Here is a 16,000-nt window from a genome sequence, read left to right on the forward strand (position 1 = left end):
GGCCGCACCCAATAACAGATCTTAATGAGTGCTTGTTTCCTTTGAAATCTGTTTGAATAGACTAAAATGAACAGCTTTGTATGTGTAAAAAAAGATGGCATGCTAGCTCCATCCTGGTGGCGGGGTGGACTTATTCCATTGACAGAGAACAGAAGATAATAGGTTCAAATCTCACTGATCATTTAAAAAAAAAGTGTTTTCATGATTATTGTTTAAGGAAATTAAGTTCCATGTGTCCTATCTGTGCTTGCAGTTCATAAAAGTTAACTCAAAATAAGCTAGCAGTGTTACTAAAAGTCATATTGAAACATTCAGTGAAAGTTTTAAGGAAGTTATTCAAAAACCTCCAAATAACCTATAATTTCAGTTCTCAGAGCTTTAATAAAACCTCCCAGGAAAACGTTCAAGGAACCAGAGTAAAACATTCGCAGAACCTCCCTGCAACCTAAAAATACTATTCCCAGAAAAGTCAGGAAACATATGGCTTTGTTCCCACAACAAATGTGAAACCAAAAACATATATGTTCCCACAACTTCCAAGGAACCAAATGTGCCAGCTGGGTACATCCAGCCAGGAAGCTGTCTCTTCAGGTTGGTCATATGTTGATACTGTTGGTTTAGTCAGTGCTTTGAATGAACACATTCAGGAGGTCTAGTTTTGTAGTCCTAAATGTTTACTGCTATACATTGGGCCCCCTTTCAATTAAGTCTTTGTCCATTCTCCCTCTCACATCCTATAGTCATGATATTCATAATTATAACATACTATGCCCTTTACAGGCCCCTATGGAACAGCACATATAATGGCAACATAATGGCATGATTATGATTGTTCTGTTTTACATAGATTGAAATGCACTAGATGTCTACTGGTATGTGACTTAGCCTTGCATAGCAAACAGACATCCTGGCAAAATATGCCATTCCAACATGAAAAAAAACAGATCATAATACACAGTCAAATTGCCCCTATTTCTCCTGAAATCACTTCCTTTTCACAGATTTATAAGATAAGAGCTGTGTTTTCCTTTGTGTTCTTCTGTCTGTACTCTAACTCTGTCTCTGTTCTGTGGTGAGGACACCTTGCTCCGGTAGGGAGGACATAAGAGGCCCCTGTGCTGCCGTTTCCATGGGGACCCAACAGCCACTCTACTCTTCAAAAGCGGTCGAGCAGAGCAGAGGTAGCGGGCCCTTTGTGTTGGAGAGGGAGAGAGCAGAACAACACTGGCCAGATGAAAGCACTGCCATCCTTAAACCCAATCATAATTTAGTCATCAGAACAGGAGGGTATAATCAAAATATAGGGGGGAGATGGATGGGAGAAACAGACAGAGAGAAAAGAGATATAGATAGATAGAGTGGAGTGCGTGGGTCAAGAAACGAGAGAGGGAAAGAGTGCTGTTAGATGGAAAGATGAGGGGATACGGACAGAAATGGTCTTGTTCTTGATGTTGATACTCAACCTTATTTGCAATGTCAATCTTGTATCCAGGCAGCGCACTTAGATTGAAAGTTTTGTTGTGTCTTGCTGGATACAGACACTGTGGGAGGAAAATAACATATAATATGTATTATTGTATTACACAAATAAAATCATTACGTGACAAATTTGCATTTATACTTTACTTGGTGAATTAACAATTTTTCCTTCAAGTCTCTGAAGGAAGCAACCAATACCATTCAATGTTAGTAATGTCCGTGCTACAATTGTGTTCAATGCCATGATGTCCTTGAGGTTATCACATTATATACTGCTCTATTTATGTGTATATTATTTCAATATAATCCCATTTCAAAGGGTATTTATCCATTATAGTATTGAGCTATAAAACAGAACTACAAGTCCTTCTCTGCCTCCTGCATCTCTCCCAAAAGCAGCTAGGCCTAATCCCTGACTGCCATAAATGACTCTCCTCTCAGAACAAAAAAAAAGAGAGGAGAGTTTGCTGGGACAAATAGAATTGAGCAGGAATTCACATGCAGCTCTATGTAGGCCATGCACAATATGGCGTCTGCAAGTTTACACCTGGGGCTCATAGCACCATTATCCCACAACAATGCTTCGGAGAGGAACTTATTTGAGCCCATTAGCCCGGGCCAGTCCCCCTCATTAAAAGAAGGCTTTTTAAATGAGCCTAGACAATAAGCACACAGAAAGGGTACAGTGGAGCACTGAGGGACCGAGTGAGGGGAGGTCGGAGGTTTAGCCAGAGAGCCCACGATAATTACTGTGTTTCTCTCTCTGGCCTGAATGAGACTTGAATAATGTTTCTCTTTCTGTGGGGCAAGCACAATGGACGCTGGGTAGCTTCAAGGACCGTTAGCTCTGCCCTATTAGGAAAAATATGCTCTGTTCTCTTTCCTCCACCCCTCCACTCAGATTCGTCATTAGAGAAATGTCTTTATGACCTCTGTAGGAGGACTTTCATTTTGAAATGTTCCCCCCGCTGCTGTCACCTGCCTTAGTCATTAGATTGGTATTATACTGGTCTTGAAGCAACTGTAGGTTAATTTGTGTGAATTAAAAAATACAATTAATGGTAAAAAAAATATATATGTAATAACAAAAGGGGTGATTGAGACAGAGGGATACAGGATGAGGCAGTAACTGAAAGGTTTAGCAACTCACCAAAAGGTTGTCCATTATTATTACACACTTAGGTTATTTCGATTAATGTTGAGATTATAGTAACACCAGCATTATCATGTTAATATTACCATACTATTACATTATTACTTATACAATAATTCATTACTATGCATGATATTGAAGAATGTACAACTCTGTACAGTAATTCTTCTGACCTGATCTGGGGGAATGCATGGCAAACTCACACAAATTGTAAGACCATGCAATAACTCCCCCGGCAGAATTGAGACGGAACATTTAATGACGGAACTATCAGTTCCATCCGGTGAACGTTTTCGCTGACGGACCAGAAAATTACATATTTGTAAACAGATTCAGGTGAGTCACGATTTATATATTTGTTTTTTCTCGGAACCGTACATGTGGGTATTTAGCTAGCTTTATGTTGTTTTTGAAATACAATATTAACAAATATTGATAAATATTTGCGCGTGTAGATGGTTTTACCCCTGCTATCAAAATGACATTGTTCAAGGATGGAGGCTAGCTAACGTTAGCTAGCTTGCTAAGTTAGCTAGTTACAGTAGAGGATGGACGTTCACACCTGCTAGCTAGCTGAGTCGTTTATCTAGATTGGTACCGTTAGGCAAACTCTACAAGCTATCTAATTATTGTTTCAATGACGAATGTTGGAAGTGGTCTAATATTCTGTGCTAATTTGGGGCTTGCTAACTAGTTATGTCAGTGAACCACTCAACAAAGAAGTGCATAGTCTCTCTAGCTATAGACTATATGTTCATGCTTACAGACAGACACACTGATGCTAGCTACTGCCCTAAATCAAAATGTATTGGTCACATACACATGGTTAGCAGATGTTATTGCGAGTGTAGCGAAATGCTTATGCTTGATACCCTAAGGGGGGATGCAATGCCTGCTGTGTGAGAGGGATATAAAAAGTCAGTGAGGAGGCACTGTGTGCTTCTGTGTCACACAGGGTGGTCTGCTGGGAAGGTGAGGACACAGTCGTGACTCAGCTGCTGGGGGTGCTGCTAGCCTCAGACAGTCATGCACTTAACACATTACATGCAACCAAGCCTTTTTGAGTCAAGGTCACTCATGTCAAATGTCATGATTTGTGTTTCCCTTTTTACCGTTTGCTCTTGGGGATGGTTGAATATGTTTTCCTGGTGTTGGGCATACTCTTTAGTGCAGGATGATTGTCTGGATGTTAGTTTTCTATGAGCATACAGTACATAGCCATGTTGACATAGTGTTTCATTAGATGCAGTGAGGTCATTGCTGAAGAGAGATTGAGTCCGATAGCTGCTGAAGCTGGAGTCACAACCTTCCCCAGCCTCTGGCCAGGGTTGTTGTCACGGAGATAACATTCCTAAGCACAGCCTCATCTGGCCTGCCTGCTCTCTGATCCATCCACCTCCCCACCATCACCCCCTTCCTCCACATCACCCTTTCTAAGTGAAGTACTGACTGTATGCCGTCCAGCGATTGGCTAATGGTGATGTAATGCCCTCTAAATAATTCATTACTGGAAGAAAGTGAAAGACCCTGAGCCAGAAGGGGCAAGGGAGGGAGGCAGGGAAAATCGATGGGCCTGTCCGTGAGAGAGAGAGAGAGAGAGGTAGCGATGGATGAGGAGTCAGAGGTTGCATCGGGGAGGAAGAGAAAAATAACAACAAACCCTGACAGTGAGAGGCTAAACTGGCTGGGCAGATGAAAGGGAACCCCGCTCCAACCAGGTTGGTCCATGCCTGAGGCACAGGTTGGCTGTGTGTTGGACTATTCCATTTACTCCCTCAAACTGGGATGATCCAAACATTTGAGGGAGCGTCTGATGATGAGTCTGACTTTGAGGAGACGTCCATTTGAGACCCTTTTTAGCTGATGATTGAGGGTAGGTTCAGATTGATTTACAATGAGTTAAGATTGTTGGTAGTGAGTGTTTAACTATTTTTAGGCTATCTGTCAGGATAATGTGCATGTTCTATTATAATGGGAAATGTGAAGCTTGCTAAGCCTCGTTCAGTGCTAAACCTAACTGATGTTGACCCTGTTCTGTGTTTCTTACTGTCCAATAATCAACCCTGACATACTTCCTTTTTTTTGTTCCCTCTTTTCCATGACACAGTGAATCTTCATATTGACATCATCACCCAATGTGGAGGAGGAGCATTCTTCTTTGTTACACACATCCATATGTGGATTCATGTGAAAGCTCTCTCTCTCTCACTCACACACAAACACACAGCACGTCAGTTCTTCAAGTGTGTGTGTGTGTGTATCGGCCTGTGTAAGAAAAACAGTGCCACCCAAAACTGTGCCATGAGAATTTCTGGCAAAGGCCAGACCTACTCCTCTTACTGTGCCAATCTCTAGCATTAACTCAATAGGATCGTCCGCCTCTAGCTAGTTGATTAACAGAGCTGTGTTAAAGAGGGATTGTTGTCCTGGAAGGAGCTTCCTGCCCTCGAGGAACACCATCCGCTCAGACTGCCTCCCTCTGAGGCTCAGGCGGCAGATGCTCCGGCTGCAAGTTCCAGAGCCACCCTGCCCCATTGAGGACCACCCCACCCCATAGAGGACCATCCAGCCCCATAGAAGACCACCCCGCCTGCCCTAACAGCCTCTCGGAGGGACCCACCCCAGGAGCACCATGGAAGGGCTGGAGGTGGAGGACATTAGTCCTGCCCTGGAGGCCACTGAGGACTTCCTACACTGCCTGGATGGGGGTGGAGGCCAAAGCCACTGCCAGGGTGGGGATGGGTTCCGGCAGCCCAGGCAACAACACCCCAAGCTGCAGGAGATGTCTGCAGCCCTGGGGAAGCTGAGCTCTAGCGGGGTTTGGGGCCTGCTGGCCAGGGAGCAGGGGACTGAGGTGTCCCCCCGTAACGTGGCCTGGGCTGACCAGCCCTCTGCCTTCAGTGTGCTGGCTCTGAGGCAGGGGAAAAGGAGTCGTGCTCGTTCCACCAACGACCTGGCTGCCCACACCAAGGACACCAACAACACCACCTCTAATTCCTCCAACACCGCCTTTAAGAAAGGCCACAACCGCTCACGTTCTGATGTCAACTACCGGCCGTCCTACACAGACAACACTAATGGCCTGCCTGCTGTGGACAAGAACATGCTGAAGAACATTGCTCTCAACGACCAGAGAGAAGAAGGTAAGGCAGGAAGGAAGAGTATGTCCTTCTTTGGTTCGCTGATAAGGACACACAGCTTATGTATTATTAGTTAATAATAGGGCTGTGACGGTAATTGAATAACCGTGTGATGGTTATGGAGGAAGACAGTCATGAAAATAAAATAACTGTCAAAACCATTTAAAAATAGGCCTACATAAAAAAAATTGAAAAACGTTTTTAATAAATATATTTTCATATAGATAAACTTGACCTATTAGCGGTATTATTAGCTAACAATTATAAGCAATTGTTTTGCTAACTAAGTCTGTCTATTAAACTGTCAACATCTCCTCTTTCCAACGGTCATTTGATGATCCAGCAGCTAAACCGCTAACGTTAGATGCGCGGGGGTGTAGAAGCGCTAGCCTATAGACTATGCCACTTGATGAGTGGACTTTCTTTTATACAATGCATGTTTACAGACTCTTATTCCTATAATACGCCAACCCCCCTCCCACGATTATGTCAGTGACCGTGTACATTGCCCTGGCTAATTACCGCAACCTCAAATTCCAAGACCTTCACAGCCCTAGTTTGAAACTAAAATCAATGCTAGTGTCTGAGCTTTAAATCTATTAAAAATGTGATAAATAGGCTTATGCTATAATGACATGTACTTTTCCTTGCTGTGTCAGAGACTAGATTAAGGTTAGGACTAGTTTCCACTTTTGTCTAAATGAAGATAATTTCAGCGTCCTAGAGAAAACAAATAGGCCTAGGCTATGACACAGCTGTACTGCATACAGCAGCCAGTATTGTATTCTTCTGGAACACAGCAATGGCCACTCAGGATCAAATAAATCAAATGTTATTTGTCACATGCTTCATAGACAACAGGTGTAGACTAACAGTGAAATGCTTACTTACGGGTCCATTTCCAACAATGCAGAGTTAAAGATATATAACAAAATAGAAAGTGATGAGGAATAAATGCACAGTGAATAATTAGTAAAAAATAACATGGCTATATGTAGGGAGTAGAAAATAACATGGCTAAATACAGAGAGTACCAGTCGGTTTAGGGGTATGAGGTAATTGAGGTAGCTACAGTATGTACTGTACATACAGTACCAGTCAAGTTTGGACACACCTACTCATTCCAAGGTTCTTCATTTTTACTATTTTCTACATTGTAGAATAATAGTGAAGACAATGTGTGAAACAAATTTAAATATATTTGAGATTCTTCAAAGTAGCCACCCTTTTTTGCTCGATGACAGCTTTGCACACTCTTGGCAGTCTCTCTACCAGCTTCATGAGGAAGTCACCTGGAATTCATTTCAATTAACAGGTGTGCCTAGTTAAAAGTTAATTTGTGGAATTTCTTTCCTTCTTAATGCGTTTGAGCCAGTCAGTTGTGTTGTGAGAAGGTAGAGGTGGTATACAGAGGATAGCCCTATTTGGTAAAAGACCAAGTCCATATTATGGCAGGAACAGCTCAAATAAGCAAAGAGAAATGACAGTCCATCATTACTTTAAGACATGAAGGTCAGTCAATCCGGAAAATTTCAAGAACTTTTAAAGTTTCTTCAAGTGCAGTCGCAATAACCATCAAGTGCTATGATGGAACTGGCTCTCATGAGGACCGCCACAGGAAAGGAAGACACAGAGTAACCTCCGCCGCAGAGGATATGTTCATTAGAGTTACCAGACTCAGAAATTGCAGCCCAAATAGTTACTTCAGAGTTCAAGTAACAGACACATCTCAACATCAACTGTTCAGAGGAGACTGTGTGAATAAGGCCTTCGTGTTCAAATTACTGCAAAGAAACCACTACTAAAGGACACCAGAGGGATGGAGACTTGCTTGGGCCAAGAAATGAGCAATGGACATTAGACCGGTGGAAATCTGTCCTTTGGTCTGATGAGTCCAACCGCTGTGTCCTTGTGATGCAGAGTAGGTGATCTCCGCATCTGTGGTTCCCATCGTGAAGCATGGAGGAGGAGGTGGGATGGTCTGTGATTTATTTAGAATTCAAGGCACACTTAACCAGCATGGCTACCACAGCATTCTGCAGCGATATGCCATTCCATCTGGTTTGGGCTTAGTGGGACTATAATTTTTTTTTCAACAGGACAATGATGGAAGGGCTGTGCTGTGTAAGGGCTATTTGACCAAGAAGGAGAGTGATGGGGTGTTGCATCAGATGACCTGGCCTCCACAATCACCCGACCTCAACCCAATTGAGATGGTTTGGGATGAGTTTGACCGCAGAGTGAAGGATAAGCAGCCAACAAGAGCTAAGGCATGTGTGGGAACTCCTTCAAGACTGTTAGAAAGCATTCTAGGTGAAGCTGGTTGATAGAATGGCAAGAGTGTGCAAAGCTGTCATCAAGGCAAACGGTGGCTACTAGAAGAATCTCAAATATAAAATATTTAGATTTAACACTTTTGTTTACTACATGATTCCATATGTTATTTCATAGTTTTGATGTTTTCACTATTATACAATGTAAAAAATAAAAATAATAAAAAAACCTGGAATGAGTAGGTGTGACCAAACGTTTGACTGGTACTGTATAGGAAGGGGTAAAGTGACTAGGCAACAGGATAGATAATGTGGTGAATAATTCGAACCTCCCTGATGCATGTTGTTTAGTCTGCTTGTTTGTATTTGTTTAGGGAGAGACCATAATATGTAATTCTGTCACCAAATGTACTCAAATTAGGAGAAAGAGAGAGGCCCAATTATCCCTCATATTAGGAGGGATTAGCATACGACTGAAAAGACATTAGTTGGCTCTAGGCAGGGAAGAGGGATGGATAGTTAGGCTTCACAAGAGGATAGTAAAATCATGGGCTGCATTCAACAGCACTTAGCATCCGAACAGATACTGCTGTTTGCCAGTCATTATAGTTGGCAATGCTTTTATGTAGGCCTAATTGTATTCTCGCTTGTCCTGTACAACATATTTCCATGACATTTGATTATGTGTTTACTGTGTAGGTAGGCCCCTAGGTGCACTTTTACCCCCTTTCTCTCCCCAATTTCGTGGTATCCAATTATAATCTTGCCCCATCGCTGCAACTCCCGTACGTACTCGGGAGATGCGAAGGTCGAGAGCCGTGCGTCCTCCGAAACACAACCCAACCAAGCCGCACTGTTTCTTGACACAATGCCCGCTTAACCCGGAAGCCAGCCGCACCAATGTGTCGGAGGAAACACCGTACACCTGGTGAGTGTCAGCGTGCACTGCGCCCGGCCCACCACAGGAGTCGCTAGTACGCGATGGGACAAGAATATCCCTGCCGGCCTAACCCGGACGACGATAGGGCAATTGTGTGCCACCCCATGGGTCTCCCGGTCGCGGCCGGCTGCGACAGAGCCTGGACTCAAACCAGGATCTCTAGTGACACAGCTAGCACTGCACCACTCGGGAGGCCCAGGCTGTCTCTTCTTAGAACAAACCTAAGCAGAACTGTTTAATTGATAAGAGAAAACCATGAAATCCCCACCATCTTGAATAATGTGAATAAAATGGGGATCCACTGCAGTTGTTGTCACATTAGATGCAACAGGGAAAGGAGGCTTTGGTGCCACTGGCATGCAAGAATGCTTCCTCCCTTTCACACTGCCAGCGGTAAACGTTCCCTCATAAAGACCCCAGCCCACGTACTCCTGCAGAGTCCCTGTGGGGTGATATTTACTGATTTCCTCAGCAGCAACACTCACACACTAATGCTGATGGATCTGTTGATTTCAGCATGGCCAGAAGCTAGCCAGTGAGAGAGTGGGCTTCACAGCGACCTTCAGCTGTCAGTGTTATAGTGCTGTAGGGATTTTACTTAATTTACCAATCTACTCGTTAAGGTTTTATATTTTTGTTTAAGACATTAGACTAGACATGTACTTCTGGGATTTGAATGTATAGCCTAGCTGTTAATTGGTCTTTCAATTGGTTAACCTCATCTAATGAATCTCTCAGTTCTGTTGGCTTTTCATCAACACGGAACAAAAATATAAATGCAACGTGTCGGTCCCATGTTTCATGCATGAGCTGAAATAAAAAAAATCCAGAAAATGTTCATATGCACAAAAAGCTTATTTCTCTAAAATGTTGTGCACCAATTTGTTTACTTCTCTGTTAGTGAGCATTTTTCCTTTGGAAAGATAATCCATCCACCTGACAAGTGTGGCATATCAAGAACCTGATTAAACAGCATGATCATTACACAGATGCACATTGTGCTGGGGACAATAAAAGGCCACTCTAAAATGTGCAGTTTTGTCACACAACGCTACAGATGCCTCAAGTTTTGAGGGAGAGTGCAATTAGCATGCTGACTGCAGGAATGTCCACCAGAGCTGTTGCCAGAGAATGGAACATTAATTTCTCTACCATAAGCCGACTCCAACATCATTTTAGAGAATTTGGCAGTACGTCCAACTGGCCTCAACCGCAGACGGTCGTAACCGACTTCAGAGGGCAAATGCTCACCTTCGATAGCCACTGGCACCAGTGGAGGCTGGTGACTTGAAAAATTGAGGAGGATGGGAGATCTACAGTACAGGCACGGGACGCACAGAGACGTCAAAGTGTGTTTCAAAAATCATCAAAGTAATTATTTTAACCTAAAGCATTTAATATTGTACTATAAATGTCTTTGTTATTGGGAATGGTAATGAGAGGGCTAATTAGTGTTGGGTAGGGATCACAGCAGTGATTGAATGAGGGTATGAGGCAGGAGTTGAGGTAACACAGAGGCTTAACTTCAGGGGTTGACTGGGAAGACAAACAATAACAAAACACACCACACAGTTAGACTAAAGAGTTAAGAATGAGTTTGTCCAAGCAAGTAAAATCAATGTGTAATAATGTAATTGTGTATGTGATTGACTATATACAGTAATGAGAGAGAATTGATAGGGTGACTCAGTGATTGGAGAGGAAACGTTCAATGTGCCAGTTGATGAGCGGGCACATGAGACGTGGCTTCAGTTCATGTCAGGACAGAGTTGACAATGGTAGTAGTGTGGAGTGGTCATCACCTCTTAATCAGGGAACAGGAGAGGACTTAGTTGGAAATACAAATAGCAGATACAGTTGAAGTCGGAAGTTTACATACACCTTAGCCAAATACATTTAAACTCAGTTTTTCACAATTCCTGACATTTAAACTTAGTAAAAATTGTCTTAGGTCAGTTAGGATCACCACTTTATTTTAAGAATGTGAAATGTCAGAATAATAGTAGAGAGAATTATTTATTTCAGCTTTTATTTCTTTCATCACATTCCCAGTGGGTCAGAAGTTTACATAAACTCAATTAGTATTTGGTAGTACTGCCTTTAAATTGTTTAACTTGGGTAAAACGTTTCAGGTAGCCTTCCACAAGCTTCCCACAATAAGTTGGGTGAATTTTGGCCCATTCCTCCTGACTGAGCTGGTGTAACTGAGTCAGGTTTGTAGGCCTCCTTGCTCGCACACATTTTCTATAGGATTGAGGTCAGGGCTTTGTGATGGCCACTCCAATACCTTGACTTTGTTGTCCTGAAGACATTTTGCCACAACTTTGGAAGTATGCTTGGGGTCATTGTCCATTTGGAAGACCCATTTGCGACCAAGCTTTAACTTCCTGACTGATGTCTTGAGATGTTGCTTCAATATATCCACATAATTTTTCTTCCTCATGAAGCCATCTATTTTGTGAAGTGCACCAGTCACTCCTGCAGCAAAGCACCCCCACAACATGACGCCATGTCTGGCTTTGGTGACTTCATGTGAAATTGACTGATGGGTTCATCACTTCAAAATGAACAGATGTAAGTTTGTTATAAAGATACTTATTTATTTTACGTTTTTAAAAAGAATAGAAAACAACAGTGATAACTGGCTCAGGCCACAGTGTACTGTGCATTAGTTTGGTCCGCTAGAAAGTGTCATGTCCCATTTCAATCTTCAGGCCACTGCTTACCCCCGTGCTTCACGGTTGGGATGGTGTTCTTTGGCTTGTAAGCATCCCCCTTTTTCCTCCAAACATAACGATGGTCAATATGGCCAAACAGTTCTATTTTTATTTCATCAGACCAGAGGACATTTCTCCAAAAAGTACGATCTATGTCCCCATGTGCAGTTGCAAACCGTAGTCTGGCTTTTTTATTGCGCTTTTGGAGCAGTGGCTTCTTCCTTGCTGAGCGGTCTTTCAGGTTATGTCAATATAGGACTGTTGTTCTGTGATTGATTTGCACTTTTCGCACCAAAGTACGTTCATCTCTAGGAGACGAACGAGTCTCCTTCCTGAGCAGTATGACGGCTGCGTGGTCCCATGGTGTTTATACTTGCGTACTATTGTTTGTACAGATGAACGTGGTACCTTCAGGCATTTGGAAATTGCTCCCAAGGATGAACCAGACTTGTGGAGGTCTACAATTTTTTTTCTGAGGTCTTGGCTGATTTATTTTGATTTTCCCATGTTGTCAAGCAAAGATGCACTGAGTTTGAAGGTAGGCCTTGAAATACATCCATGGGTACACCTCCAATAAGCTAATTGACATAATTTGAGTCAATCAGAAGCTTCTAAAGCCATGACATAATTTTATGGAATTTTCCAAGCTGTTTAAAGGCACAGTCAACTTAGTGTATGTACATTTCTGACCCACTGGAATGGCTATACAGTGAAATAATCTGTCTGTAAACATTTGTTGGATTTTTTTTTTGCATCATGCACAAAGTAGATGTCCCAGCCGACTTGCCAAAACTATAGTTTGTTCACAAGAAATTTGTGGAGTGGTTGAAAAACGAGTTTTAATGACTCCAACTTAAGTGTATGTAAACTTCCGACTTCAACTGTACATTCCATTACAGCTGCACCATAGGTTTGAACAGCAAGTTTCTCCATTAAGTTAAACACAGACTGCGCATCTCACCCACTTGACACATCAAAGTTGCCCAAGAAACATTCCTGAATAATGCCCTGTTCATCCACATAACTGACAACTGCAAGCAGACTGGTGGCTCCATAGGTCCCAGAGTGGCGGGGCGATTTTTACCCCCTGGGGCCCAGAGTTTTTCCTTATCTGTTAACCTAACCAGGAAAACTTGAGACCCTATAAGGTGTGACAGTGATTAATCCGTTGTAAAAATGTAAGAGCTATGATGGGACCAGTTTTTCCTAATCAGGTCACATGGTTTTTAAAAACTCCTGGCCCCTGGGGGGTGAAAACCCTGTCCAACTGCAGCAACATTATACTTGGTCATATGAATTATAGTTAGACTAGATGAGCAAACTCTACCCAGACAGAGACAACAACTGATAGACAATAAATAGCACTCACAGGGCTGAGCTTGCTTGCAGTTCTATGTAACTGGCCTTGTAAAAAAATAAACAAAATGACTCACATCTGTCATCACTATTATGTTGATTGATTAATTCCAGTTAACAATTTGGGATTGAAAACGAATAGGCAGCCTAGCCAGCCACATTTTGAATATAAACCAAATTGGATCACATTCACATTTTCTCCTTAGTTACCCTGACCAAATGGACAGCGCACGTAGGCTGTATGCAGCTGCTCTTATTAGTAGCCTACTGTTGATCAGACTGAAGAAATAGTCTCGTTTTCAACCCGTAAAACATTTGTGTAATACGTTTTTGCTTGGGTCTGTCCGGATTGATTGAGTTATATTTCTAAATAAATACCGGAAGAAAGTGGAACATGTACTTGAGCGCGTGCGAAAAAATACGCAGCGTCCACCTCTTTCTTTAATCTAACTTTTAATGGATGATGCGATGGAAGCTATCAAATCATTCGGAATTGATTTGACATCCTAGAAAAGACAGAACGTTCCATGTGTTCAGCAAGTAAAGCATCGTAACGTGCAATTACCACTGCAAGTTCATTGTAGTTGCACTTGTTAGCGGAACTTTCCCTCTCGTCGTGTCCTTTTAAAAGCCAATGCCCCAAAACGCAGTGGTGTTGATAAGCCGCTTGAGAACATTCCTGTTCCTTCTTACTTTATCGTTGTGTTGCGCAGTTTGAATACGCAAACCTTTGTCATGATCGATGCAACTTTTCCCCAGAAGCTTGAATCTGATGCGGCCATTTATATGCACCTTGCTTTTGTTTTGCCGTTTAGCTGAACGATTAATGTTCTTCAGGTCTTTGTACCCTCTTTCGCCCAAGGCACAGACTTTCCAAAAAGCAGGCAAGGCCAGCAATATCCATAGCAAACACCCAAACGGCGTTCCATAGTTGGCGGCAAAAACGGCACACTGGAGCTGGTAGATAGCTAGCTAGCTACTGCTACTTGCTACTGAAGTTAGTACAATTTATTTCAATTTGCCTTGCAAACTGGACACAAAAATAAAGTTCTAAAACCAAGAAAACAATGTATAATCTCACTCCTGTAATTTGAAGAAACTAATTTGAATGGAATAATAACCAAAAAGTTCAACTATCACTTTTCATCTATCCAATAATGTCACCAAGCTTCTCTTCATCTTCTTTGATGAGGTTTAACAGCGGTTGGCATCCACCAAGCTTCTCAATACATAGAACCCACCATAATGCTTTGCGGCACAACCCCAATACAAAACACCAGGTTTGTTCTCTGGTCCTAATCCTATGATTGGATGGACAACATGTCAGTTCATACTGCAAAGGTTTTAATTGGTTTGAGGTTGTCCTCCAGAAGTGGTCATAATTACCATGTATGTCTATGGAAGGGGGTAAGGCCTTTGAGCCTCCTAGGTTTTGTATTGAAGTCAATGTATCCAGAGGAAGACAGAAGCTAGCTGTTCTCCGGCTACACCATGATGCTACCCCAGAGAGTGCAGTTGAAGTTACTATAGACCATTAAAAACAGTATGTTTTAATAAATTATTTGGTGACATATATATTTTGTATAGTTGTATCTAAAAAGGAAAACTTTTTTAGTGTTTCACAATTTTTATTTTTATGAAATTTCACTGAGTAGGATGGTCCTCCCCTTCCTCCTCTGAGGAGCCTCCACTGACTGGCACGCTAGAGAAGTGTGCTCTTCATGGATGAATCCCAGGTTTCAACTGTACAGGGCAGATGGCAGACAGTGTGGATGGCTTCGTGTGGGCGAGCGGTTTGCTGATGTCAACGTTGTGAACATAGTGCCCCATGGTGGTGGTGGAGTTATGGTATGGGCAAGCATAAGCTACGGACAATGGGAAAAAATAGCATTTTATCAATGGCAATTTGAATGCACAGAGATACCGTGACAAGATCCTGAGGCCCATTGTCTTGCCATTCATCCGCCACCATCACCTCATGTTTAAGCATGATAATGCACAGTCCCATGTTGCAAGGATCTGCACACAATTTCTGGAAGCTGAAAATATCCCAGTTCTTCCATGGCCTGCATACTCACCAGACATGTCACCCATTGAGCATGTTTGGGATGCTCTGGATTGACGTGTACAACAGCGTGTTTCAATTCCCACCAATAACCAGCAACTTTGCACAGCCATTGAAGAGAAGTGGGACAACATTCCACAGGCCACAATCAACAGCCTGATCAGCTCTATGTGAAGGAGATGTGTCGAGCTGCATGAGGTAAATGATGGTTACACAAGATACTGACTGGTTTGCTGTTCCATGCCCCTACTTTTTTTAAAGGTGTCTATTATGTGACCAACAGATGCATATCTGTATTCCCAGTCATGTTAAGTCCATAGATTAGGGCCTACTGAATTTATTTAAATTGACTGATTTCCTTATATGAACTGTAACTCAGTAAAATCTTAGAAATGTATGCATGTTGCGTTTTATATTTTTGTTCGTTTTAACTAGGAACCAGCGAATTAAATAGAACACTAATAATATATATGTATGTTTGGGATGTTTTCCTTACTGGAAACACATAATTCCTTTCTGTTCTCTTTGAGTCTGTCTGTCCTGGTTATGGTGTCCAGGATTCACCAGGGGGTCCATTGGTAAAACATCTCGTCTCTAAAGGCCAAAGTTATAAAATGGCACTTGTTCTGTTGTGATTGGCTGTCCTTGGTCTGTCTGGGTGTGGCAGTCAGTCATTACAGTAAGAGTGACTGCTCTAGCAATTCTGTCTGGACTTTGGCAGCCTAACCGGTACTCCCTATTCCTGGTACAACCCCCCCCCCCCCAAATTACACCCTAGCCCATGTACAGTGTTTATTGTCACGTCCCCATGTAAGCCTTAAGGCAGCTGCTTTAGTGTGATTACAGCTCTGGATGGACTGATATCCTATTTCAGCGT

The 16,000-nt window shown here is 42.5% G+C and overlaps 1 protein-coding gene across 4 annotated transcripts in view; it reads left to right on the forward strand.

The window, feature by feature from the left end:
- Nucleotides 1-2,880: 2,880 nt before the first annotated feature.
- Nucleotides 2,881-16,000, forward strand: part of LOC129821152 (pleckstrin homology domain-containing family M member 3-like) — a 51,140-nt gene continuing 38,020 nt past the window's right edge. The window contains exons 1-2 of one of the 4 annotated variants that reach the window (XM_055878490.1): nucleotides 2,881-2,968; nucleotides 4,740-5,775. In XM_055878490.1, the coding sequence (XP_055734465.1) occupies nucleotides 5,265-5,775 (511 nt within the window). In that variant the 5' untranslated portion in view covers nucleotides 2,881-2,968; nucleotides 4,740-5,264. Of the gene's footprint in view, nucleotides 2,969-4,231; nucleotides 4,506-4,739; nucleotides 5,776-16,000 lie in introns of those variants that run through there. The other 3 variants (XM_055878489.1, XM_055878492.1, XM_055878491.1) reach the window with 3 other exon arrangements.

The sequence above is a fragment of the Salvelinus fontinalis genome, chromosome 23 (assembly GCF_029448725.1).
Source record: "Salvelinus fontinalis isolate EN_2023a chromosome 23, ASM2944872v1, whole genome shotgun sequence".
NCBI classification, from domain to species: Eukaryota; Metazoa; Chordata; class Actinopteri; order Salmoniformes; family Salmonidae; genus Salvelinus; species Salvelinus fontinalis.